This window comes from Clinocottus analis, unplaced genomic scaffold, assembly GCF_023055335.1.
Source record: "Clinocottus analis isolate CAN_PGR_092001 unplaced genomic scaffold, fCliAna1.0.p SCAF_16, whole genome shotgun sequence".
Lineage (NCBI taxonomy): Eukaryota > Metazoa > Chordata > Actinopteri > Perciformes > Cottidae > Clinocottus > Clinocottus analis.
The window spans coordinates 14,377,044-14,404,823 of NW_027175887.1; the positions used below are offsets into that span (position 1 = coordinate 14,377,044).

General features: G+C 39.1%; 2 protein-coding genes across 4 annotated transcripts in view; one reads left to right on the top strand and one right to left on the bottom strand.

The window, feature by feature from the left end:
* The window catches only part of mrtfbb (myocardin related transcription factor Bb), a 70,204-nt gene that overhangs the window by 35,625 nt on the left and 6,799 nt on the right, over nt 1-27,780 (bottom strand). For all 3 annotated transcript variants that reach the window (XM_068578489.1, XM_068578488.1, XM_068578487.1), the window contains exon 2: nt 27,027-27,071. The gene's annotated coding sequence lies outside the window, so the exon portion shown is untranslated. The remainder of the gene's footprint in view (nt 1-27,026; nt 27,072-27,780) is intronic.
* shisa9b (shisa family member 9b) lies at nt 602-15,272 on the top strand. The gene is made up of 4 exons (XM_068578800.1): nt 602-1,326; nt 4,068-4,174; nt 11,671-11,811; nt 14,513-15,272. Exons 1-4 carry the CDS (start codon nt 818-820, stop codon nt 14,893-14,895), a joined length of 1,140 nt encoding a protein of 379 aa, XP_068434901.1. The 5' UTR covers nt 602-817; the 3' UTR covers nt 14,896-15,272.

Consider the following 27,780-nt stretch of genomic DNA (forward strand, 5'->3'; position numbering starts at 1 on the left):
GGTGTTATACGTTAACATATTCTCATTATGTTGACTTCCAGAAAGTAATGACTTGTTAAGTGTCTTCTTGAAACCATAAATTATAATGCCGAGCTGTTGTGATCCTTTTTTCTTTTTTTCTATGAACCAAAGACAGACGTTCAGATTGACAGACATCGTCATCATCATCATTACTTGTCTCACGCCGAACAAGTATCACACAGAATATTCAGAATAAACATGTCAGAGAGCAGATCAATGCCTTGCTTGTGGCATTCTGCAATTAATAAATCTCCAGCTAAAGTCTCTTAAAAAAATTATAGGTCTTGAAAGACTTTTTTTTTTTTTACGGTTCTTATTTAATTATTTAATTGAGTTGTTGTGGATCAATGATTACAAGAGAGTCTCTCTCTCTCTCTCTCTCTCTCTCTCTCTCTCTCTCTCTCTCTCTCTCTCTCTCTCTCTCTCTCTCTCTCTCTCTCTCTCTCTCTCTCTCTCTCTCTCTCTCTCTCTCTCTCTCTCTCTCCATCCTCTCCATCCTCTCATACAGACAGGTGCACACACACCTCTTCAGTGCTGCTGCCTCTCTCCAACTATTTACTACAGTAGACTGTTCTTTGGAAGGAGCCCTGCCTATCTATATATTTGCACAATACTTGTAATTTTTTCTTCTTCTTCAAGGAGATCAAAGTACAGGGGCGCACTGTGCTTTTACGCATGGAAGTTGGAATCAGCCTAAATCCATTTACGCATGGCAGTGTCTCGTCTCTTCGGAAGATGCGTCCGGGCTTGTGAGAGCGTCTCGGGGCGTCGAGCGCGGGCTACAAAGTGAGCAACGATGCGGGGCACCGAGCTGCTGCTCGGGTACTTTCTGGTGAAAGTTATGGTGTGCAACGCGGAGGGCGAGCCGGGTCAGACCGTCGACGAGTTCATGCTGGTGACCGGGTTTAACGACTCTAATGAAGGGGACGGCGGGGTCACAGAGAGCCCGCATGTGGAGGACAAGTGCCGCGGATACTACGACGTGATGGGCCAGTGGGATCCGCCGTTCGTGTGCAGGACGGGCAGCTACCTGTACTGCTGCGGCACCTGTGGCTTCAGGTTTTGCTGCGCGTTTAAAAGCTCCCGACTGGACCAGACCACCTGTAAGAACTACGACACGCCGCCGTGGATGATGACAGGGAGACCTCCGGCGAAAGTGGACGTTACGCAGGACGCCTCAAAGGATAAAACGAACCTCATTGTGTACGTGATATGCGGGGTCGTGGCCATAATGGCACTGATAGGGATTTTCACCAAGCTCGGTTTGGAGAAGACGCACCGTCCGCACAGGGAGAATATGTCAAGGTGGGTCGTCAACGCTTTCCCTGGCATCACGCTGTGTGTTACAGGGTCCTGCCGTGTTAACTCGTGTGCAACAGGTAGTGTTGTAGATAAAACCGTGTAACACTCAAAGTCACAACGTCCTGGAGTTTTATAGGAAAATGGATTCAGCTTTTGTAGCCTTTTTCACTTCAGTCCAACCTCAATTTCATCGGTTTTTATGTCTCAGAGAGTCCATCCAAAACACAATTTGGTCAGTGTTACACAATTGTGTGTTGTTATATTTGTTATATTGTCCTTGGCCTTGAATTTACAACCGTGCCTGCTCCAGTTACAACTGCCTTGTTTTGTCCAACTATAACTCAGTAAGTGAAGGATGTCTCTATTATTATGTCATTATGCACAAGGTCGGCTGTAATGTGGCACCGTTTTGGTAAAAACAGGCACATCCACTGATGTAATGTATTGTTCATTATTTGCAAAATGTGCAGTTTGAATGTGGGCTGACTTTTTAATTTGTACATGCCGTAAAAAATAATTGCAGACATGTTTGTGAGCATCAAACAAATAAACACACACACAACACACACACACACTCTCAATCTTTCCTCAAATACACTTCAGATATGCACACAAAGAGGCTTAATTACTCTCTTGCAGTCTCCTCGAGAGACTGATTTTGGGCTAGAAAACGTCTACACAAAGGAAACACTGTGTTCATCTTTGTCAGGTAAAAGAGTATTATTCAGTCCAGGCTTTAGTTTCCACTCTTTGCATGCAACAAATGCATGTTGTTAATGACACTGCACGTAACAAGTTGACTGGTACACTGTCACTGAGATGAGGTGGAGTTGTTTAGAGGATGTTACTTGGATACCTGGACGGGGCTGATCTTTCAAGCCACAAACAAGCACTGAACATAGTTGTAAAATAAAAAATAAAAAGATATTTGTGACCAGGACAGTTCACTGCTTGACATTGTGAACTTCTAAATAGTTTTCAATATATTTTACATAATTACAATAATGGAACTGCAACAGCGTTTTCGATGTGACTCTATAAGGTGCAAAATAGGAGAAGAATTTTGATTGCTTCTTAACGGCTCTCAACATGGCAATGCCGGAGCGACGATGAGAAGCTAATGCTACTGACAGTAGGAACTACGGCGGCCATGAGCTAACCATGCACTAGCATGAACTAAAAGCATGCGCAGTCTGCCCAGCATCGTACAACACACACAGAGGGGGAGTGACTTCATTCTCTGCTCAGGTAGACATTACTCCACCATATCTCTACATGGAAAATAGTTGTTTGCTGCTTCATCAATGCTCTGAAAGTCGTATAATGCTCCTTTAGACCAGTTGACAGTACTGTTTTGGCTTCTGTTCTCACCTTTCTGCCGTCCACTATAGCGGTGCACTCTGGGTTAGCTTTGGTATATTATGACATCACTGATTACCTTTGCATACATAACATATTCTGTGTTTTGCCTTCATTCCGAAAATGACCGTATTTCTTTTCAGCGGTTTACATGGCGAATAAAAATTAATATTCCAATAATAGTCCCGTTTACATGCATGTTTAACAGTTTAAGTCCTTCAAACAGTAAGGAATGAAAAGGTTTTTGAAAAGGTCGGCGGTGCAATATTTGGGCATATCCACAAACTAAATCTATCATAATGTGTATAAGTAGATGTGTTTCTCTTTCTGTCAACACACAGAGCCAAGAGGCAATGAGTCACAAACTGAAGCAAAAACCCGAAATATGACGCATATTCTGAATGCGCTGTTTACAGGTCCAATGAATGCTTCTGGAACAACAATAATATCCCACATCTTGATCGAAAAAATGATACATATTTGGAATAAGACCAAAATAAAAAATATCTAAAAGGAATATGCTCACTTCAAATTTGGAATACTGCTCTATTTGGAATAATGGTGGATCATCAGTGTGTAAATGTCACTGTTGGGGGAGTGTAACTAAAAAAGCGACCCAACACTTTAGATGTGGAACACGAAGGAGGCAGAGAGTCTAAAGAAAGATGCTATCGATTTGCATTATGGGAAATGTAGGAAAAATTGGATACCAGTCATGTTGGTGCAGCTGCAAAACATAAAAGTATGCTACATTTCTAATTCACCAATCAAACAATTCTAATTATTTTATTGGTGGATCGTGTTCGCAAACCAACCATATGCAACCAGGTGCATATCGTTTATTGTCTGAGTGTGTGTGTGTGTGGTTTGAGGGAGATATAGTTAAAAATGGATAATCCTAAGTGAATAAATATTTGATTACCATAATACTCTATATTAACGTAAATTGTGGTATAACATCATACAAAAAAGTGTGATTAGATAAAGGAGCCTGGTAAAAAAAGAAGAGAAAAAGAAAAAGCTAATTTACAACTCTGCTAAGGACTAAAGGTCAGAATATTTCAGCCTCTGTTGATCACTTTTAACCCATTCTGGTGACATTGACAGCAGAGACAGCAGTTTGTGTTTCTGCCTCCTGCTCTCTGTTTACCATGACCTTCCTCCAACCAAGCACATAACCTCTAAACTTAGATGTGGCTGATTAAAAAAAATACTCCTATCATTTGTTTTTCAAACTGTCAAATGGTTTATTTCAGAGGACCCAAACAATCCCTTTACTTTGTGACTTTGAAGAACTGTGACCCAACAAAATGCACCGCTGGCCTGCACAGAGTCTGTAAAATACTGAAAAATGTCCTGTCTGAGATTGTTCTTTGTCATTCCAGAGCTCTCGCACACGTTATCCGCCATCCTGCCTCAGAACATACGGACGACATTGGACTTGGCCAGCACTACGAGAACATCCAGACCAGACTAACAGTCAACAGTCTCCGTAAGTACTGCGACATCGCACACCCCCGAGCTAAACACCTACATGTATGTTCACATGACGGAGCAGTTTGTGTAAACATCGGGTTGCATATATTTACTAACACTGCTGCCAGATTTGTACCACCACAACTAATTAAAAAAGATACTCATAAATTCAGAGATTCTATTTAAAACCAATACAAACCTTGAATTGTGAGCCATGTTTATTTACATGCCTGTCCTGAAATAGATGAAGTGGTGGAAGAAAAAAAAAAAGGTCCCTCAACAATCCTGCGGGCTGGTGAAGCAATTAGTCATGCCCTCAGCAATCATTAAACATACACACTAATTACCACCGACAACCTTGAGCTCGGCTTCTTGGCAAATACTTATTGTATACTTATAGTAAGCAACAGCCTCACACATATCACTCTCGCTCTTTAGATCATCGACATCAACACTTACACACACCCACAGAGAAATGTACTGACAGAAAAGAGTTGTTTTTCATGCTAACCTGCGAAATGCCCCCCCCACCAGTAATTATGGCAAATTTCATCTGACATTAAAAAAAGGTTTTAAAGACACAGTTAAGCAACATTTTTAAAGTTATATTCTTTATTTATAAACACCTGCGGTAAGTAACTGACATTTAAAAGGAGAAACTCTCCAGATACTGATTGTCCAATGAAGTATACAGTGAAAGAAACACACTGGACTTCCTTAACAATGAAAGTTAGACGCCAATGAATCAATCAAAAAAATAATAATCAAGCCAGGTGATGATGTAGTGCTTCAGTTACATTGTAAAAATTAAATCCTTAATCTGGATGCTTTTCCCTTGAGGCAGATGCAAATCAATATCTGGGATTATTCTTGTGCTATGGAAGGCCAGAAGTGAGCGTGTTCTCAGTCCAGCAGGAGAGTACAGTGGGTGATTTCCCTGATTAGCTTGGAAGGTTTGCTAATTAGTGAAAAGCACCTGGTGTGATTTGCAATTGTAATGAAAACCTTCCCGTTCTTGGCACACAAGGAAGATGACTGTAATTACCTCATAGCTCATACAATTACAATTAAATTAAGTTATCTGAAACACTAAATGCCCTCAATCAATTCATATTCTTGATGAGTGACTCCCCAACATAGGCGCAATCCAGGGAATGCACATGTTTTGGTTCTGAAAGGTTATGTATGTTTAACGTAAACCTCAATGTGATCTCCTGCCACAAGGTGTTTTGTCACCTTACAACTTCCAAGTTGCATGTGACTCTCCCATCTCATTTACTATAAATATCACTGAACTGACAAATGCAATTTTCCATCAAGCATAAATAACCTCAGACATTTAAGAGGTATTCTAGTTCAGGAGCTGTCTACATTTGTTTGTTTTTAACTGAGCTTATTTTTTTTCTCTCCTTAAAAACAGCAGAGGTGAAGTGTCAGCACTGACAAATAAATAATGAATAAATCTAAAATCAGAGCGCTTTCTGTCTCGCCTCTTCAGAATAATTATCGGTTTATTACAAACCAGCCAACATGTGAGGACTGAGAGATATACTTTCCTTAGTATACTATGGACAATTTTATACTACACTATTCTGCCTGTATAGTGTGAAGGAAAAACATGCTAATTAGAATAAACAAAGGCAACAAAGGGGTCGGTGTTTGTATATCTGACATTACACACACTGGACGTGAACACACTGAGGAACTCGTGTCCTGATTTAAAATCCCATTTTTTCCTGCTGGTCCTTAGAGTACAGAAAATGAAAGAAACTAATCAATGATGTGAGCCAGTGTGAAGCAAGTACAGTGACTACACCTATTTAAAAGGGTTATGTCACTTTTGTAAAAAAATAATAATAATAAAAAAGAAGAAATGCCTGATATATGCCTTATATTATATATTGTATTCTTTCAGGATTATTATTATTATCTTCACCAGGAGATAATGAGATTGGTCATGCGTGTGCGTGTGTGTATCTCTGCTGTTGCATCAAACAGCGTAATATTGTAAATGTTCATTTAAGGCTCCACACTCGAGGTCCTCTGTCGGTTGCGGGGACTCACTCTATCTTCAATCACCTTGTATTGCCGGTCTGATAATGCCATTGATCGACTGCTGACTCCTCACGCACTACTCTGACCGGCCTCCGGCCAGTAGGGGCCGCAAGTGAGACACAGGGGGGGGAAACGGTTTGCTTGGTTTTATTGGTTTGGACGATGTGTTTGGCTCCCAGCTAACAGCGAACAGAACAACTTGGACATATGATGCAGCTCGGTCTCTGTGGTCAGAATCAGAGTTATTTTGTGGCTTTTTACTGGGCAAAAACCTCATATTTAGTCTTGTATAGTTGTAAAAGTAGGCTTGAATCCTAAATAACCACTCAAATCAACCTTAAAAAAGTACTTTTGGAGTATAAATATATAACAACTTTTTTATTTAATTAAGATTTTATGACATTGGAGAAGATATTGTCGCTCTCTGTTTGTTTGGTGATCTTAGACGGTGAGAAGCATGGCGCATTGACTATATCTTTCAGGGATACATGGGAGACAATCTGTGTCATAGAGCCAGCAACAGCACAGGTATGATTGTTGTTTTCTTGACAGCAATTCTTACGAGGTTACAAGAGGTGAGGTGATATATTCTGCCACATGGATCAGTCCTGTACTTGCCCTCTCCAGCTGTGCTTTCTAGAGACAGGTATCACAATGTCCCAGCTGTAATAGTCAGTGTATATTACGAATAGTGGTGCAAATCAGTAATTGAAATGCTCCAAAAGGATGGCCCCCGCTCCTCATATTGCCTGTCAAAGATAACACAAATCTGTTAGCTCTCATTCTCCTCAAGACAGCAGTGATACAGACTATGAGAGCTGGGCTTCTTCGGCTCCCAGTACTATCATGTTCATGTCCGGCTGGCCATGAGCGCACATGGGGCAATTGTGAAGTGTGGCCTCTTTTTACTCCAGGCAGTCAGCCAGAGAGAACAAAGTCTCCGCTCACTGCCAACGCTTCACTGGTGCATGACAGTCCGTTTCCCCACTGCCAGATAGAAATGTATCTCAGCAGCATTACCTCTGACAGCAGCTGAGAAATTGCTCCCAAATGGAAGTTTTATTTTCCACCTGCCATATACTGTACTCCAAACTGTGTACTGAAGCCTCAACTCTTTCAGGAGGTAATTAGAAACTGATAATACACAGAGCTCAAACACACAGATTGTAACAGTTTGTTAAATTGAGTGGAAAGTGAGTGGATTGTTAACTTCAATTTTACCCTATTGACCACTTATTCAACATGTATTTAATAGATATTAAATAGTTCTCAATTTTAAGTGTGTAACCATTATTTGTACCTTCAGTTTAATGTTGTATATGAGTGAAGAAATATGTGTATAAGGCTTCACTACCATATAACAGACTAATATAGTTGAAGTTAGAAAATCGTCACAGATTTTGAAGAATTTCAAATTCACTGTCTATCTCCATTTTGAGTGGGTGTATGCTTAAGTTCGACTGATGCAATAGTTTCCACACCACCTTGACTGTCATACCTTGAAGCTCTTTAGGATGTCAAAAATGAAAGTTATTCAGTCAAGCTGATCAAATCTACATTACTTTTAAGGAAGAGACAAAAACATACGGTATTATTGTCACATGTTGGCTAAATAGGGGTTATTTTATGCAATACTTTAAACTTGCTATTCAAAAAGGGTTTTGAATGCAGTGAATTTGTCGTTGTGATTTCCAATAACAGATATGTGCAGCAATGTTGTGATGTGCGGATTATTATTTTCTTATTATCTGTATTAGGTTGTATCTGCTGGCATCAATGGAGTCGAACTCTTTGAGATAATTAAGATTATCTGACTGAAACCTTTGGGATAATACATATCTGCTACTGGTCATGCGATTTGTCTGTGGTCTTTACAATTGACGAAGAATGAGACACTTTATGAACTTGTAAATTCTACATAAACAAACAAATTAATTTTCAAACAGCATGAATTACTCTTTTAAACAAATTAGCAACTTAATAGAGAACTATGTATTCTGCTTCATAAAAATGGCATCACATGAAAGTAAAGTATTTTTGTATTCTTTTAACAAGTGCACACTTTCCAATATGTTTTACACCTTGTCATTTTTAACGAAATAATTGAAAAGCCTGTCCACAAATTACTCAAACCAATTATTCTTACCATCAATAAATAATATGGGTAATATATACAGTATGTCTGAAAATATGTTTCATCAAACATAAGAGTAAGTACAACTAATAGTTATGAATAATGCAGAAATACAAAATAAACAAAATCTTTGAGTTCCATGGGTGTGACAGAAAAAGAAAGATATTGACTCAGAGATAACACAATATTTTCATCACTAACTTGAAAGTAGGCTGCCTGTAAATAAGAGCGCCCTTCTCCTTGCACCATTTATTTCAGGGCATACAGCTCCCAAAATACTCTGCTAAATCTTTTATGAGTTCCAGGGTGGTGTCTGTGTCTGGAGTGTTAACTCGCTTATTCCCCGCAACAACCATGGAGTCTTTAACCTTACAAGTCTCCAGAAGTGGCCTACTTTCTTCCAGCAGCTGACATAAAAGCTGTGACTTTGACAACAGTACAAGCTCAAATGACACTCAGTCAACAGCACAAAGTTAGATACACATTAAAGATGGAGGAAAAACAAGTACATACACCTGCACCTTGGTTTAACCAAGTTTGGTATCCTGAAAATAGCAAAGTTGCACCAAATATTCATAAAAGTGTCGTCCTCATTTACTAACTGCAGTGAAATCCTAGACTACGTGTAAAGGAAATCTGGGCTACCCGACTTTCAGAGAGGCTGAAAAAGTAAATGGAGGACAATATAATAGAGATATAACAAGGACTCAGTGTACATCGGTAACTATTGAAAGGATTTACCTTCGGTGGGCTTCTACCTTTCAGGGGAAACCCTGACCTTGACTGCAGAATGAGATCAGCACAATGGTGGGGTCAGACGCTATATGCTATTTTGCTGAGAACACAATGGTACCTCAGATAATTTCCTAAAAATCAGTATTAATCATGCCTTGTCAAGGTTAAATACATTCAAAGTGAAGTACATTCAATGACCTCAATGGAAAAATAAAATCTAATATAACTTTTAGCTTGAACAAAATCACATTGAATGAGAGCATGTGTGCATGGCCCACTTACCAGGATTTGTAAGAAACTGAAACAGGTCAACAAGCCCTGGATGAACCTGGCAAAGCAACAGATTTGAGGCACAAACTGCCTACTACACTTTGGGAGCATCTAGTCACTTTTGTTGGTTAGGCATTCGTAAAGGATTTAATGAGGGTGCTGTGTGCTGTCTTTCTCAACGACTCGTTTTAATAAGGCTTTCAATGAAACAGGATAATACAGCAGCTCGTAATAAGACAGCCTTATTAGAAGGAGAACACAGTGGTGCCTCAAATAACCCTCAAAGTGGGATTTTGCTCAAGACACCAGCCCCTTGTTGAGGTGTAGTGGAGGGAAAGAGTTGTCAAAGCCGTCCTCTGCATCATTTCATTAGACAGCATTAACAGTTTGAGACTTTCCAAAAATTAATTAGCACAGTGATAATGTTTCTTGCTGACCAGCGGGGAATAAGAGCCTAATTAACCTATTTTCTGTATAAATGATCTGTTTTTATGAGACACATTCTAGACCAAGGACTAGTGGACACCTCACAATTTAAAGTGTATAAACTTTAACCATTAGCAACGGCGGCAATGACTTGATGGACATCTTTTTGTGTTCAGACTCACAGTAGATTAATACTGGAAACTCCTCTGAGGTCGCCTTTAAAAAAAAACAATTGCATCATGACAAATAACACAATAAGCGGCAAATTCCCAAATAATGGATCGTGGCCGCTGGTAGCACCGTGTAACCGCTATCTGCCCCGTCTCAAGGTCCCCTTCACCAGAGATATTGCCTTCACGATATTATAGCGTAAACACATCCATAAAGTTTTGCAGCTGAGGGCAATTTTCCCTTTTATTGCATTTAATTGCAATCATACAAGTAGCAAAGCATAAACGTCCTTCAGGCTGTTGCTATTATTGGGCCAAGAGTCTGCCGAAGCCAGAAGCCGAGTCGAGTCGGGCCATATGGACCGGGCTCTGGCTCATTTAACGTCTCTCCTTTCTATGTGCCCATATTGACGGGTGGATAAAAACACAATGAGGCAAATGTTAATACATTTTCCTATTTTAAGAGGTAGTTGTGACCTTTGAGACATTGTTTTCCTTTTTTTTTAAATGTTTTTTTTTTACATGTATTTTCAAAGATTTTCCTTTTTTTATGTATTTTTCACCGCACAACTGTCCCTGCTGCCTGTCACTGCATCCCACAATAAATTAGGTTGAGTGGACACCCCTTATGTATAAGCTTCAGTTACCACCAACTCTCTGAAGACGTCAATCATTTGACTCGACTGCATGTGGCTATTAACACAGATCTTTCTGAATTGGACTCTTTTGGCATGAGGCTTATGTAAAGAGAAAAGGGACAATTTTGCACATAAAATGCATATAGTCTGAGGTAAATACATGCAAACAGAGAAGCCACTGGGCTGGCAGCACAGTGATGGTTGCTTTTCTCCTTTTGTGGGTGCCTTGAGAATTACATGGTTTCATTTTGTCCTACTAGCATAGGCTTCGCTGTTGCAAAAGACGCATTATTCTTTTGTGAATTTGCAGAGTCTTTAGTCACGACCTCATTAAAACACAACTATAATTGTGACTTACTAAGAGGTCAAGATGAAGATCAGCAGGTAATTAATGAATAAGCAAAACTATACGCATCAAGTAGTGGCCCATAAACCTGTTGATATCTCTACTCTGATATATAAAACACTGCACTGTCTTCAAACGGCCGCCTGTAAATTGGTACATTCTGCTAACCAGAGAAAAGACACTCTGAACATCTGTTTGCTCTGCGATGCCAGGAGGCAGGGGGCCAGTCTCGTGGCTGTGCACCCCTTAATTTACCAGATGTCTGCTGAAGGATTAGTACAGTTTCACAAAGAGCAGTCATGACTCTCTCCAGCTGGGCCCCCAGAAAAATGTACTTAAGGGAAAGTGACACGACCAAGTTACAGCAACAATTATTCTATATTCACACTTCACATCCATGGTCTATACACATTTTAACATATTAAATCTTTCAAAGGGAATTAGGGCATAGATAGAAAATGATCGTTTCTATCTATGCCCATATAGGTCATTTCAGATCTTGATTACAACATGTTTTCTGATTATTAAATAAGACTATTTTGTGCAAAATGATCCAATTTTCTAAGCAAAAGAATGTTATTTGTTATTTTCAATTTTAACAACATACTTGTGTCTCACGATATCTCAATATATAATTTCATCACAGTATTATTCCATTGAAAGCTAATAAATAATCACATCCGGGGATCAGGGGATTTTTTTTTTGCATTAAGAATTTGCATTTTTTCTCTCCTTTAGACAGCAACCATATGAACAACGTGGCTCAGGCATCAACTCTGATAACGCAGCTTTACCCCGCTGTGGGCCAGATTCCCAGCCCATATGAACAACAGAAGCCTGTCAAGGACCTCAACAAGTACGCCACGCTGAAGGCTGTGGGTAAGGTTTCATCTAATTAAGTAGCACATTACATCCTCTATAAATGGAACCAGCATAATTAATCAGGGTTTCTCTGCATCATATAAGAAAGAGCCTCAAGGTTAAATTGAGTGAACTGGAATAAATATAATGTATAGATTATATTAAATGCATACATTTTCTTCATTTGTGTGTGCATTTTTATTAATGAAGAAAATGTATCTGAAATGCTTTGAAATGTTTAATGACAACCCAGTAAAAAAAAGGTTAATTGTTCTTCTAAGGCTGCAGCTATTTGTGAGCTTCACGGTCATCTTTCTTTTTAGTTCAGCATTAGGATGACAGTTTTTCAGCCTTTTATTTCATTTCTACTTTCTGAATCCTGTCTGCACAACACATGTTGTTCATCTTGTACTTCATCTTTAAATATGAGCCTTGGTTTGAATCTTCATCAAATCTCTGCATTGCCAGATAATCCATAGTCCATCAATGGCAACGGAGAGGGGAACTGAAAGTGTATTTAAAGAAGCACGTTTGTTTTTCTTCTAATTTTGGAAAGTCTGCAGCCAGTGTCTGGACAAACAAGCATTTCAATCAAGAAATAACTTCAAATGCCAAAATAGTATCACTCAGTCGGATGACGCAAACAGATTCTTCAAAAGCCTGTTTGTAAATATAAATACATCAAACAAAAAGGAGTGGCTGTGAGCGCATATTCAAATACTGATGTCAGCCAACAGGTGAGGCTGACAGGCTATATGTTACGGTGGAGTGGAGCACAAATAGCCAGGCAACATTAAGTGTTCTCTTTGTAATATTAAATCCTATAGAATGTATTTAATGTTTAAACTTTGACTTATCTGATGAAGTGAAAAACAAGGATTCAGACGTGATTTATTTTCCACCGCTTTTTATATATTTTATATCATAATCATCATGGAGGCATTTCAAAGAACATATAGTTTTAAGTTGCCCTGACATCTTTGTCTGGGCGCTTCGCTTTGAAGAGTTAAAACATTTTTTTTTTAAATGCAGTATAAATAAATGTATTTGTGGATCTGTATTTGATGCTATTTAGCACAGTGAAATGGGAGTCTATTAATAGATGAATCAATTAGCTGTGATGGACAGGAGGACAGCTCAGTGTGCATCTGTTGTAGGTCCAATCACATGAAACAGCTCACTCTCTTTGTGATTCACACGAGCAGCTGAACCTTCTCCGCTGCTAATCCACTGAAGTGCCGTCAAACAAACTGATCATTAGGGAAAATAAAAATAGAGCAAATCTTAGCTAATGAGACTGGGGACAGGAGACAATCAGGAGCAATCAAAACACAAATGAGTTGGGGAATGGTGATGAGATGCAACTGTAGTACTGTACATGGTGAGCCTCTGTGGTCATAATATGTGTGTTCATCCATGAGCACTGGTGTGGGTTTTACTGCAGTAGCTGAGAGATCAGCCACAGCTTGTTGATGATGAAGAGACCACATAAAAGGTTATCTGAGGGACATTTCATTTTAAAAAGTAGGAATTTTAAGACAAGGCAAATGCTGGACCTTGTGTGCTCAGGTTAAATTAAAACACTGTTTTCATGTATTGTCTGAACCTGATTGGATAATAAAAGTCACACTGCAGTGGTTTTATAAGCAAACTACTGCAGCTGATTATGGCAAGACAAATGCCAGAAAACATGATTTCGTCCAGCCTTATGGAGTTCTGCTGCTGCATTTCAGTCGTCAGTCGTATCAGATTTAGTTTTTACCCAATAACAATGACCTATTCTCATCAAAAAGGTCTAAAATACAATCAGGGAGGGATTAATTTATGTAGACAAGATTAACCGAGGCTCTGAGAGGTTGTTTCCAAATTGCACGGATAGTGGGAGGCACTGCCATTGCTTTAATACAAATAGATAATATAATAGAAGAAACATCCAAGTGGGGCATGAGGAGTAGAGCATGTCATACATGTCAGCACGTGTATGGAATCCGCTCAGCCCAGTCGGTCCAAGACTCCCGTGGGGTGCACCGAAGAGCAATGCAATGTTCATTAATTATTAATACATTATCACACTGAATGTTTAGGATAACCCCAGTAAGGCACAATGTACTTAAAATATATATTTAGGCATGTTCTGACTTCCTGTGATAGGTTATTTTAAGCTTCCACAATGTAGTAAACACTATTAGCATTCTACACTGCAATACTTTGCCGCAAGGGTGTAATTTCCACTGGGGATGGGGAAACATGTCATGTCATTACATCGTGACATGTTAATGAATGGTGTGGCCAGTGTTCAGCCCACTTTCTATGCCCTGGGTTTTGCCTCTCAGGCTGCCCCCTACTTGTTGGTAGAGGACTTAATGCAGCCAAATTAAATACCTGCAGACACACACAGGGCAGATAAAGTAGTTCCACTTCCTCTGCGTGATAACAAAAAAAGTATGCTGGCCTGAAACATCATTTAAACACAGTAAGGGCAGTTCCTTGTTGTAAAAATGCAAATACCATTATATATTATTACTATCAAGGAAGGGTTACTGCACTCACAATATAGCAATGGTTAGAATGATATTTTTGTGACACTAAATCCCTATTTTAAAGTTATTGTGATGCTTGATGACATGAGGTTGGAGTAGTTCTCCCCAAGGACACAATGCAATGGCAAATTAAGGCGAAATGACAAAGAAATATCATGTTGTTTATCTGTATTTGGTAGCAGAGAAAGCTAACGACAGCTTCTACAGCAACCGGCAGCAAGTGATCCAGATGACAACCAAGGGAAGTCTTCCCATGGAGGCGATGGATATGGAGCCAGAGCCGAGTAATCCTTACAGCCCACCCAGACAGGTGTCTGCAAAGCAGAATGGACACAAATACAAAAGCCCCAAGAGCCACAGCTCCCAGTCGCTGTCGTACGGCTCCAACACCACTGCCAGCCCAGGGATGCTGAGTTCTTGGGAGAGCAGGGACGTGCTGGGACTCCGGCAGAGCTATGGCCAAAAGAAACTCTGCATCACAGAGAAGGAGCTGCACAGCTCTCGCTACATGCCTCCACAACCATACTTTGTCACCAACAGCAAGACAGAAGTGACAGTATGAGGGACTTCCTCAACAACAGGCTGAAAAAGTAGCTGCTGAGTGTTGAATTAATCAGCATGGACTATGGTATGTACAGTTTTGCATGTGATGGGCAGCATTACAGATGCCACGTAAAAAGTGAAGTACCGTTACACGACTTGGTATCAATCACTGCTCCTCAGGAGGGTGCAGTGAGAAATATGTTGTCAGCGATATTCATATAATCCAACGGCTAAAACACAAACGTTACATCACTCACTTATAACAGACATGTGACACATACAATGCTATTGTCAATAGATACCAAGATATTAATGGACTTAAACATTTAAGTATATTATGTCATTTTGAATCGATCCACAATGTGTAAATGCCACTGAGTCTCCGAACAAAAAGCATTCCCATGAAACTAAACTGCTTTCTCAATTACATTTCTAAGGAAAGATATTCACTCCTGGATAATGGTTGCAGTTTTAAAACACAGGGTTAACTTTGGAAAGCAAAACAAAACAACAAAACTACTTGGTTATGTTTAGACAACGAGACTATTTTTTGGCTTAAAATGACTACATTTGTCACAATATTTCAGTTACGGACGTCAACATTCACTTTTGTTTTCACGCAGGACTTGAACAGGGGTTTCCTGGGTGGAAGTCCTTTGTTTGTTTGACCAAATCATCCACTCAGACTTGAGCCGACAATGAATAGAAACGCATTTGTTATATTTCAGAAAACGTTTTTTTTTCTCATTACATAACAGCCAATGTTGTGTAGTTATATGGGAAAATACAGTGCTGATGAATGAGAAAACTTTTCTTATTCGTCAAATCCTGGTGGAGTGCCCTGTGGTTAACTGGGTATTGATGAAGTGCTTTACTGGACAATTTATAGATGCTGTGAATACTAAAAATGTCTGGCACTGCTAGATGTTGGAAAAAGTGAAGTGCCCAGGGATAATACACTTTAAAAATGACCTAAATAGTTTTAAACAGTCTTGCTATTGTATTAATTTAAAATGTAAAACAGAAGATCAAAAAGTTCTCAGTAGATCAAACAGGTTAATCAGGAAGAACACAGTAACAGATCAAAGTGGATTAATGAGGTTTTAAGAGGACGAGAGTTTGTTAAACTGGATTTTCAGTGAAGAATGAATAAAACCCAAAGCGCTCAAAAATCATCTAACCTTAAAACATTACTTACATGTGTATTGTCATTAAAAAGGCTTTAAGTCTGAACTTAAAAACATCAGCAATATCCGTTCTTCATATACAATTTGGATGCCCATGACTATCACTGACCAAAGTAAGAACTGTATTTGTTTGAGAAAAAGACTTTGGGACGTCTAAAAGTAAGTTATTCAGGTTTATTTTCAAAGTGCTGGACATCCAGAGAAATGAATAAGCTATGTTTGGAATTCAGTATTAAAAAAAATAAATAAATAAAGGAAACAATCTGTTAAAAAATGTTGACCTCAATGACTAAAAATCATTAAAAAGTCAATTCAATTGAATGTAATGTCACTTTTTGAAGTTGTAGGTGTCTCATTTTCAAGGAAACCTTCCAAATGCGTTCAGACCGAGTCACTGCCAACAGACATCCTACTGATACATATATTTATAGAAGAAGTAGCAGCGGAGTGTTGAACCAGTGTCGTGTCGGTGTTATAGTGCCTCTCATCAGTACCAGCATGTGTGTGGTTATCCTAGAACATACTGTAGATGAAGCCCCAGTACGAGAGCGCTGATTGGTCTTAGTGGCCCATTAAGGTCCAACAACAAAAGTCATTTTCAGTTTGAAGATGGAGGCTCAAAGTTTACGGCATAGTTAAAACTCTCAGCTTTTATAAAAACAAATATGTATACGATTTAACTCCAAATCTTACATTTATTGAATGTATCCGGCCGGGACGGTCTGAAACCAGTGGTACAGTAGCAGTAGACGTCTCCAGTGTTGGAAGTTAACGGTTCGTGAACTTCTGTCAGGATGAATGTAAAACTGTTGTGAAGCAAAGTAAAGTTTTTTTGTGTCTGTTACCACTTAAATAAATGAGTCAACTAAAGACATATAAACAGTTTTTTTGTCTGATTGACAAGCAACTTACAACATGATCATATTTGCTGTTGTTAAAAAGTCTGTTTTAATATGGATCACCACTTCTTATCTCAGCTAGAGCACCATATTAAGATAAGAAGTCATTGAAAAAAAAGCACATTCATGACGCACTTGGCAAATTGTTTTTTAATAAATAAGGTTCTCTGGTCCAATTGTTCGTCACTTTCAAAGAGTTTCCAGCCAAGCGGCGCACTGTAAAAAGCTGCTCCCGCCTGCCTGCGAGTCTTACTCATGCGGTTGACTATTTCAAGCAGCTGAGGACGAGGCTGCGCTCGCAGCTGATGCGCGAGTGGGAAGCATTTCAGCAGTTTGTGGTGGGAAGTGAGAACTGTTTGTACCGTGTAAAAAGGCGTATCTTTGTATTCTCATGTCCAAATCTCAGACTTCCAGTCCAACCAATCTGTATGCACTGTTTCCACATGTAGATCAAGTGCACAGCGCCGTCCTGCCACATAGTTAATCAGCTGTTTGTGTTTCACTGCTATATGAAATGTGTTCTCACTATTCAATCTTCAGCTGAGATTTGTATTCAAGCTAACAATGTTGTATAGCACCATTGAATGCTTTTCTGTTGTAAATGCAAATTGATTTATTTCAGGTCTTTCCTCAAAGATACTGAAATCTCTGTTATTAAGCCACTCAATATTCAAACACCAAGGTCTACTGTAATACTAACTACCAGTTAAAGACATAATATGTACAATATCTGTTTGCTTTGCAACATCCACAAGTGAGAGCACAGCGGCATCGCTATATTTTGGTAAAGTTTAAGAGGAAAGCGCTTATGATCACAGGTCTAATACAGTTCAGTATTGATTATTTGTATCATTGTTAGCTCATTATCTGATTAAATAATTGTTCTAATCCATTTGTTTAATGCGTTTTTATGTACAATATAAAGTTATATTGGTTCAAGATGCCCTGTTAAATATATTCACAACCTCTGTATTTGACATTTCACATCCTCCATAATGCTATTGAAATGTTTCCATTCATTGTTTGTGCAGTAAAGTATAACCCCCATGTTGCCAGTGTCCTGCAAAAACTTTGAATTATTAAAATGACATTTCTGTTGTATCGGATTGTATGAAATTATAGTTAAACCAGTGATTCAGGTTCTTTGTGGCATTTTTAAATAGTTTCAGTGCAGTCTGGAATAGCCCAAGTTCATGAAACTTGTCGGACGAATGGAAAACCTTTCAGACTGCCTTTTATGATGATACAGGGCTTCCTTTTTTCATGTATTAGATAAAACATCTGAGTACAAAAAATAGTCTTTTGCAATGAGCAACTGTAGCACAACCTCAGTTGTTTTACTGTCCAGCTGACGGTAAAACAACTGTCCCTTTTAGGGATTTGTAAGTTTGTTCAACTAACGTACCTCTTGCTTTATTCACTAAAAAGGAAAATAAACATTTGGCAGTCTTGTGTGCCAGCGGCAAAGGGAAAATGGGAAAAAAAGACAAATGTAATCACAAAAACAGATAAACTATTTTCCACAGAGGCATGTTCTGTGGCATTTTTAGTACTTCATAAAACTCTTGTGTTGAATTTGACTGTTTTGGCTGCCCTCTCAATGCCACATCAAAGGTATCACGACAACATGGACCACAAGGACCTCTTCTGTACAATATTACTATACTTTATGGATCTTTCTGTTTCAGTGTGCTACACCTGTAATAAAGTTGAGCTGTCAGTCCTGTCTGCATTAAAACTATTTCTAAAATCTGTGTCTTTATTTGACCTTGATATTTATGATTATGAAACCTGACCTGATTAATCAGCTTTTGGTTTTAAATTCAGTGAATTCATCTTTCTCTAATAATTTACTAACATGAAGCTTCAGGCTGTAAGTGTTCTTCTTAGCAGCAACAGGAGCAAAGATGAAAAACAACTATTACTATAACAGCTCATAGTGTACAGTTTGTTCAAGTATAATAACAATGACATTAGCAGACTACAACTTCACATTCACATGCATTCAGGCCTACTATGCACATTGATTTTCATCATTATACCGATATGAGAATCGCATAATCGCAAAATCATACAAAACCCTTCTTTCCAGGCTTCAAGTAAGGCTCGTGCACCCGGTGAAACAGTGCACAGACCAATCAATGTCCTTGAGGAGCTTCTGAGAGCTACTACAGCGTTGTGGAGCCTTGTGTCACGCCCTATGGAGAGTCTGAGGTTTGTCTCTTGTGGATACGTGAGAAGACAATAGTACAGCGGCAGTAGACTAGCGCAACAACAAAAGAGGACGACGCAAAATAAGTCTTGTTTCTGTTTGTGTGTTTGGTAGGACCGCCTTGCAGTGGGTTTCATTCCAATACACAATTTTGGAGAATAATGTGAACATTCACAGGAATTTATGTGTTAAGTAAAAAGGAAGAAAAAAACCTCTTCCGTTTTAAAACTCATGTAAACACAATTTCACGACAAATCATACATGTTGTAGTTCGAGCCAATAGCCAGGATTTTATTGTCTGAAAACTTCCAGCAACAGAACCGTGGAGGGCGTTCAGCTCAGTGTTTAAAACAATATTGACTTGTTGACTGATACTTGGATCACTTTTTTTTTTCCTCTGTACGTTCGCACTTGTTGGAGAATTCCTTCCACGTTGGACTTGTGACTGCAGGTTACTTCTGTTTACAGCCGCGCTTTCTGTAAGAACTTAACTTTGAACAAGCCTCCGGGAGTACTATCATTCTCTTGAAAACGCCAGGAGACATTCTTGTTAATTAGCAAATAATGTTTCTTACCACCAGAGTTGTTCCCTCTGGAAATTAAATCGGCACAATAACCTAATTCAGTCAGACAGAAGGGCACAGCCATAGTCTTGGTGAGTGAAAAATCACACTCCTACAGCAATTACATGAAGAATCTGTGCGATATTTCAAACATGAAATATAATAAAGGATGAACAGATAATCCATGAGGGGGAATTAAATGCACTGGAGTAAAAAATTGTGTGTCACACTCGTAATTCAGTGCGTCTTCTGGAAGATTAATGGCAGCTCACGTTGATTGCTACTACATGCGGTTGTTGCTTTCCATTCATAAAAGTTTCTAAAATGTGACAAATGCAAGTTAACATTAGGAATTTGTTCATATCCCGAGGAACTAGAAAACACTGCTCCTTTAAGAGAAATGCTTCAGCCTTTTGTGCAAACCGTGTGAAGGCAACAGACTGGTCTGGGATTAACAGCTTGCATTACACAGCTCCATGCGTCCCAACCAGGTGTTCGGCCTGTGGCTGGTCAGTTTTTATCAAATGCAAATGTATTTAGTTGTGCTTTTATGGGATTTCAATTAAATTTGATCACTGATAACTTACCAGGGAAGATGGGAGAGACATGCTATGCATTTCAGTTTGCCATTAATTGGAGAAGGGGTCTTGAACTTTTTATTGCATGCTGAATACTGTTTGCAAAATGTTCCTGTTACCTTCAGTAACATTAGTCAACATTCATGTTAGGGGAAAAATACACTTATTTATCTTGGAGGAAAGTTTTTATTATTTAATTTGTTCCTATTGCATAGTAATAGACTGCTTCAAATGATCATATACCAAAAAACTAATCCATGCTGATAATGCATGCTCACAGATAAGAAAAAAAAAGAAAAAAAAGTGATTGTATATTTCGTGCTCTGAGACAGACAAACAAATTACCATTTAATATCTCTGCTATTAATGACATCTACCCAGAAAAATGTTGAATTTGTGGTTTTCAAATACTTTTACATATTGACACAAATAGGTTTTTTGATGTGTATTAACCTTGTCACACTACATAAATACATGTTAGAGTTCAGCTCCTTAGTGCCATCAAGCCCCATTCAGCACTTTTAATCACCGCTCTCAGCAATGATGAGCATTGTTCATCAACACCACACAACATCTAGATGTGGAATGCAACCTTCCACCGCAACATCATATAATTTCCTATACTACCATCAATCTCGCCAACAACACGCTAACAGAAGAGCTGACGCTGCTGGTTTGAAACAGACCTACTTAAAAGGCTCAGGGTGGATTTATCAGCAAACAAAAGACTTAATTATACTCAGAAGGAGATATGCATTGTGGATCACAAGTCATCTTTGCCACCACAGCAACTAGCAAGGCTGAGATTTAAGGTGTTACAAATGTGTAATATATGCAATTAAATTACTTTGGCTGATTTAAATCTTGAATCCATAATTCACAAGCAGTCACACTTTTCTTTCATGCATACATAAAACATAAAACATTGAATGTCAAGTTTTTTCCATGACTGCAATAAAAAGCTTTGACTGACAAGCTGTCTTAAAGTCTTAATCCCTGACATGAACAACTGGACTGTGACAGGCTGCAGTTCCTGCTACGAAGGCATTCATCATCAACTGCTGCTTATGATAAATAAGCAGCAGCTGTTGATTAGATTTGAGATTATCTGCCGAGGTAGCGAGGCACATTTTCATCTTACTGGAAGTTGTGTTGATACAAGATACAGGGTGTTCTGGTAGTAACAGCTGTGCAGTAATGATGCTCCTGTGTTTTATGTGCCTTGTGCACCTATGACAATATATTTTTAATTTGAATTTAGTATTCAGTTTCCACAGATTTGTTATTGACTCATTTGGCATTGGATATCATTTCTCTGTTGCTGTCTGAGAGTCAGCAGGAGATTTAGCCAAAGAAAGAGGAGTCTGTCTAATGTCTGTGTTTGACAGATTGTTGCTTGTTATACACTTGTGTATGCACAATATAACAAACAAATGTTCCTAACTACAAACACTGTGTTATACTTGTGTATCTTTTCTAACAAAACACTTGAATCTACAGGGAACTATGTTCGTTTTGAAAGGAGAGAAGACATCAATGGTCATCATTTCCAATGTACTGCAGTCAAGCGGGACTGTTAATAAGGGAGCAATTCCTTTCACATAAATAGACACTAGCAGGGCCAGAATAGGCTGTCAATGCTTCAAATTAATCCATTCTCCAAACCAGTGCAGAGTAACATAGCCCAGATAGCGGTGCTGCTACAAAAGCAAGTCAAGCAGCTTGGAGCAAAATCTGAGAGTTTCGAAAAGGAGGCACACAGAGATTAGCAATGTGCAGCTCCACAGAGAGATGCCTCCACAGCAGACAAAGACACAAGGAAGTCTTTCCTTCTGCTGGAGGCGGGAAGAAAGGTCATGTTATTTTAGGATATGAGCGGTTTTCCGGGGTTATAAGTCTGTGATACTCTGATTACCTTCACAGTATCATTGCTGCAAAAAGTTTGTCACAACTCGGGCTTAAATGTTTTCACAATTCTAATTCAACTTGCGTTATTCAAGCGATATGTACGTCTCGGTTTAACATACACTTCACTGTTTCCTGCTCCATTTGCAAGAAGATCACACTGATGCCTCTCTGACAGAGATCAACAGAAAGTAATATTAGGGTCCCAACGGGAGTCCTCTGCTCCAACTTCAAGGATGTCTAGAAAAAACAAAACTAGTACTGCCTAGGAGGGAGCTTTCCAAAAAAGAGTGTCTTTGTTTATTTGTATGTGTGCATGGTTTTGTTACAGAGGTGTCATGGTGCAAATACCATTTTCAAGTTCAAGTTTTTCTCTAAACAAATTATGTTTCACATTAAAGCACATTATGCACCCATCTCCTGCCCCTCCCTTTTCAACAGCACTGCACCAGAAATCACATCACCCCAGTCCTTCAAAACCTCCAATGGCTCCCCATACAGCAACGAATACAGTTCAAGAAACCTCAGCACATACAAAGCCCTTCACAACCTCGCTCCTTCATAACTTTCAGAAAGAGCCTTCTCCATTGCTGCTGCCACCCCATTATTTTTACCTTACCATTACTATTATTAGAAGTGACAATCTCGCATGGCCAGCAGGGGGCGACTCTTCTGGCTACAAAAAGAAGCTTAATGGTCCCATGATATGCAAGACAACCAATGTTAAAAACTATGGGATATTCCGTTTTACTGACTTTTGATCCAAACTTCAGGAGAAACTTGTTAATTTGTGTGATGCTTGACTAAATTCCCTGTTGTCAGAAAACAATGTTAAATGAGTAGAGTTTGAAAGTTTTGCTTAAAACATGTCCTGCAGGTTTGTGCGACTCATCTTAGATGAACAGTGTAAGCTATTCCTGAATCAAAGTTGGAAAGGCCACTGGCTCACTTAGGCGTGGCATTGCATGTGTGTTTCAAATCTTTATTAAACAGATTAGTGAGGGAGCAATCTTGCCAGATGGGTCACGAGTCCACAGTGACCATTTTATTTCCCACATCTTCAACGAGACTTTGGGTTCAGCAGACAGATTAAGTTTTCAATTAAACTGTCAGTACATCATATTGCTGATACTTAGTAAGTTCCTCCGAGGCTCACGGCTGCAACACAAAGCAAATAGATATCTTATTCAATAAAGAAGATGAGAGTAAATGTAAAATGAAATGTCTTTCAGAAAATGCTACAAAGAAAGCATCACTAAGGGATGCTCAAAAAATGGAGCTTAAAACTGAAAACTGGTGACAGACACACTGCAGAGCAGCGCTCTTTGTTTGACAGTTAATGAAGACAAGTCATGAAAAGGGTGAGTAGTGACAAAGGGCGAGCCGATAAAATATAAACTTAGGTTTGGTTTAATAAAGCACAGTGATTTTTAAATATGTATTGGAATATCTTATGGGTCACGAGAAAATTAAAGTGAATCCCAAATTAAATGAAAATCTCACTGACTTCAAAAAGGGCCGTTTTTATTGTAATGCATGTTGTATTTTTTACGACTAAATTAATTTCTGGTCAGTATTTTAAATTTCAAGCAAACTAAAAATGACAGATTCCTAGATGGACTAAAATTATTTTTGTATGTATTAATTTAATTCTCCTTTCATTATCTTGCCCGCCTTTTTTAGTGACTGATCATTGAAGTCCCAGAGATGCCATCATTTTTCCGTCTCTTTGTCCTTTCAGACTGGCTGCACATCTTTATCTCATTTCTTTCTCTCACACACATTCCACAAATGGCTTTTCACCGATCTCCACAAAGTTCTCTGGAGACCAGGTTTAGTCACAAAGTCAAACCAGACATTGACATACATATAGGCCCTTTATGAAACACGGCTTGTTGCGCGATTGAAATCCACTAATTACTCGAGCCTCATAGTGAGTTACACTGAGGATGTCAAAAGTGGAGCTGGATACACCGGATCAAGCGCAAGGTAAAAGAAAAAGCCTTTACGAAATGTTGTCAAGACAGTTGTGATAACAATCTGAGCCTATCGGTGGCAAAAGCAAGCACTTTGACTGGACACACATCGACAAATATTGCATTGCAGTCCGTTATGAGACGCTGGTCTGCAGCGTTCCGCCAAAATACTGAACCAATTTAAACAAGATAAAGGCATTTAATACTTCCAGCAGATTGGCATGAGTGCTCAGTAAATGCACACAAAAAAAGCCAGCGTCATTGGGTCAATAGTATGTAATATATTTAGGTTGAAAGAAGATCAATGAATGGTTTTACTGTTACAACATTTCTGGCTCATTTTCAAAAGCGTGTTAATGCATGCACTGAAATATGTACAGGAGGTGACACTATCCTTACATTCACACAGAGAGAAGCCGCTTGTAGTACTTTCTCAGTCCAGAGGGCAACATAACTGTGATAACGATCTGAGCCAAATACAATTAGATGGGCTGAAGCCGACTTATATCTCTCCAGAGGAGTACCAACACAGTGGGCGGTTAGCAAACGGCAGAAATAGGACCCACTTGGTCAGCCAAATTGAGCTCTGCAGTGAAACTACTCTTGGACTACTTATTAATTTGTTTATCAATCGTCTGTAGCGAAGTCTGATTTGGAAGCGACCCGATCAGACGAAAGTAAATCTGACACGGAAGAAGAGTGTGTTGCTAAGGTTCTTCTAACAATGTGAACATCCTCCTTCAGCCTGCAGAAGCTTTTAGAGCTTTTACTCCTAAAACGGTCTTTGATTGGGGAGATGTAGTGAAAGTCTGTGGCTTTGTTCAGCTGCTGAGACTCAGTTATGAAAGATTAAAATGATTGCTGAATACAATGCTTTGTGTTGTGATTTGTAAAGTCTTACGAGGACATTTTGAGGAATTTACGAGTTAAGAATAAAACGTTTTCAAAGGGATATCATTGTGCTCCAATTCCTTCCAAAAGGCACAACATTATTTCTATTATTGACGTCCAGTTTTAGCACATTTATTCACTCCACTGCCCTAAATGTGGAACCGTAGCCCTGGGCTACAGGTTGATAACACATTACCATTTCCATCACTTTGCAATGACACACATTTTCACTTGCTTATATGTGATGAAGTTGAAACAAATGGTTCATTTTAAAATAAAGTATTTTCTGAAATTTGGGAAAATATTTTAAAGACTGTAAGTAAAGGATTTTTAAAGGCGGTGATAAAGAAGATTAAGTCTTGAAAGGCAACTATTTCGCTGTCATGTGGAGAACTGATGTAGAACACACAAACATGCTGGTCCATGCAGAATGTGTGCGTTTGTGTCTGTGTGTTTTGTGTAAACTCGATCACTCTTTCATCTGGACACAGCTGCGGAGCAAAATGAAATACTCTCCTTCAAATGAAGAACAGGCCTCTGAAAGGAACGGGAGTTCAGTACTATTGCCTTGGACTTGTCAGCACTTTTTGGGGCCGATGTACCCATGTGGGTCTATCTTCACACGTGAAGGTAACAACAGAACCGGTAAAGAGCAGAATAAATTAACCACAAATTGCATCCTTCTATTGAAATGGTGTCTTGTCATCCTAAGGGCTGTATGTGACACATATACATCAATGAATGGATAAATGACAGACCTAAAAGAGGGTATGGGTTTCCTGAGTTCCTCTGGGGATTCATCAGCTGCTTGTTTTCCTTCCTCTGAATGGAATACAGGTCCTTGATTTAAAGCTTGGCAGCTAATTCAGACTTTGGTGTACTTTTGAGCACATGTTATAGTTTTCACTTGTCCTCTTCCAGGCCTTAAAAGGTGACATTGTCTGGGTGTGCTCAAGGGTATTTAAGTCAAAACTTGTATCCATGTGAGTGAATGAGCTGTGCAACCTTCACTGGACAGGAGCATGGAGGGAGGAAAGGGAAAGTGTTTCCATGGAGATGGACGGTTAAGCAAGGAAAAATAATGATCCAATGAGACCTGGGCACATAAAAAGTCAGTCTCTAAAGGATGTGACGTTGATAATCACTCTGAATAAATGTGCCCAACCAAAATGTTACGTAAGAAATAAGAACTGCCGCACGAAAAGTCACAAATTGGAATCTTAGAAATATTAAATAGTAATGAATGCTTCAAAGCTCTTCTATTGAATAACTATACATTACTATTGTAAGTCACTTTCACAATATACTTACATTTCACTTCATATTATATTCTATTGCTCCTATTTCTTTTTGCATCATCACCACATACACTAAACCCTTCATGATGTTTAGCATTGTGTTTAAACACAATAAAGTACATTTCACAAGTGTTTTTAAAATGTGTTAGTGTAAAGTACCAACCAGGATTTGCCATCATGTAGCTCTCACATGTAATTGACATTTTAAAAAAAGCCTCATTGTGTCATCAGTTGCCATGGTTTGCTCTGGTCACAATGATCACAATCAATTAAGAGACAGTTCCGGCTCTTTCCAGTTGTCGAGACAAAGCCGATGGATTCTCTCTCCTGCAAGGGGAGCGTGCTCAGAGTGGTATTATTAGCCACTGTAGGGGGTGTCAAGGGTCTTTGGCTGTCAAAAAGCTGAGGTAGCAGCCGGGCTCAGAGCAGCGATGAACCGCCGTCACCTCGTTGGGAGAAAGGCCATTGAAACACTGTGTTTTAAACTCTAAAAAAAGGGTTGTTTGTTCATTTTCAAACCAGTGAAAGAGTCTAACTATCTGCCAGTGGATGGTAGTGTTGACTGAGCCTGCCCTCATTCAATATAATTAAAGATGGCAAGTCTCACAATAAAATATTCAAATTCAGCCCGTGCAACTCACCTTACTTCACGTGTTTGGGGAACCTGAATTGTTCTCAGATTAAACCTGTGAGGTGACAAAAAAAAAAAAAAATTAGTTTCATTAATCCTCTCCACTTGGTAATAGCAGAGCATAATGGCTTCATCCTTTAATTGGGCCCACACATTAGCATCACTAAGAAAGGGTTATGGCTAAAGCAACAGAGCAGGGAAGAGGAAGTAATTCCTCTGGCTGTCCCTCATGGCTGTAAGCACCCAGATGCACCGTGTCTTGTACCACAGATAAGACCCAACAGGAAGGTCCAGCATTCTGCATATCCAGAGGCCCACTGCAGCAGCCCAGGAGGACTAATCTGGTGCTTTGTGGTTTTGCCGATTATAGACCTTGTTTATCCCGAGGTTCAGTTCACTGCATTCAGCTTTTTTTTTCTTATCTGGCATTCACTTGGGATTGTACCGTGGTGTCTGGCCGCCTTTGCTTTCTAAAAATTCAGTACGTAATGCCCCAGTAGATCTTTGTTATTACTGGTTTATCGAACAGTGTTTTACTTTCTGACGAGGCGAACTGCGAAGGTCGTATGGTGTCAGAATCAGCTCTGATGATAAATTGTGTACAAATACTTGGATTGAAGCCTCGAAAAGAAGCTCAAAACAAACAAAGTGGAGGTCAATCTGATCTCAAAAGTTGTCCTCAACTAAAATAGTATCTCGTACACTCGTATGATTGTGTTGAATCATGAATAAGTTCATTTAATCGAATGACCTGTAAAACTGAG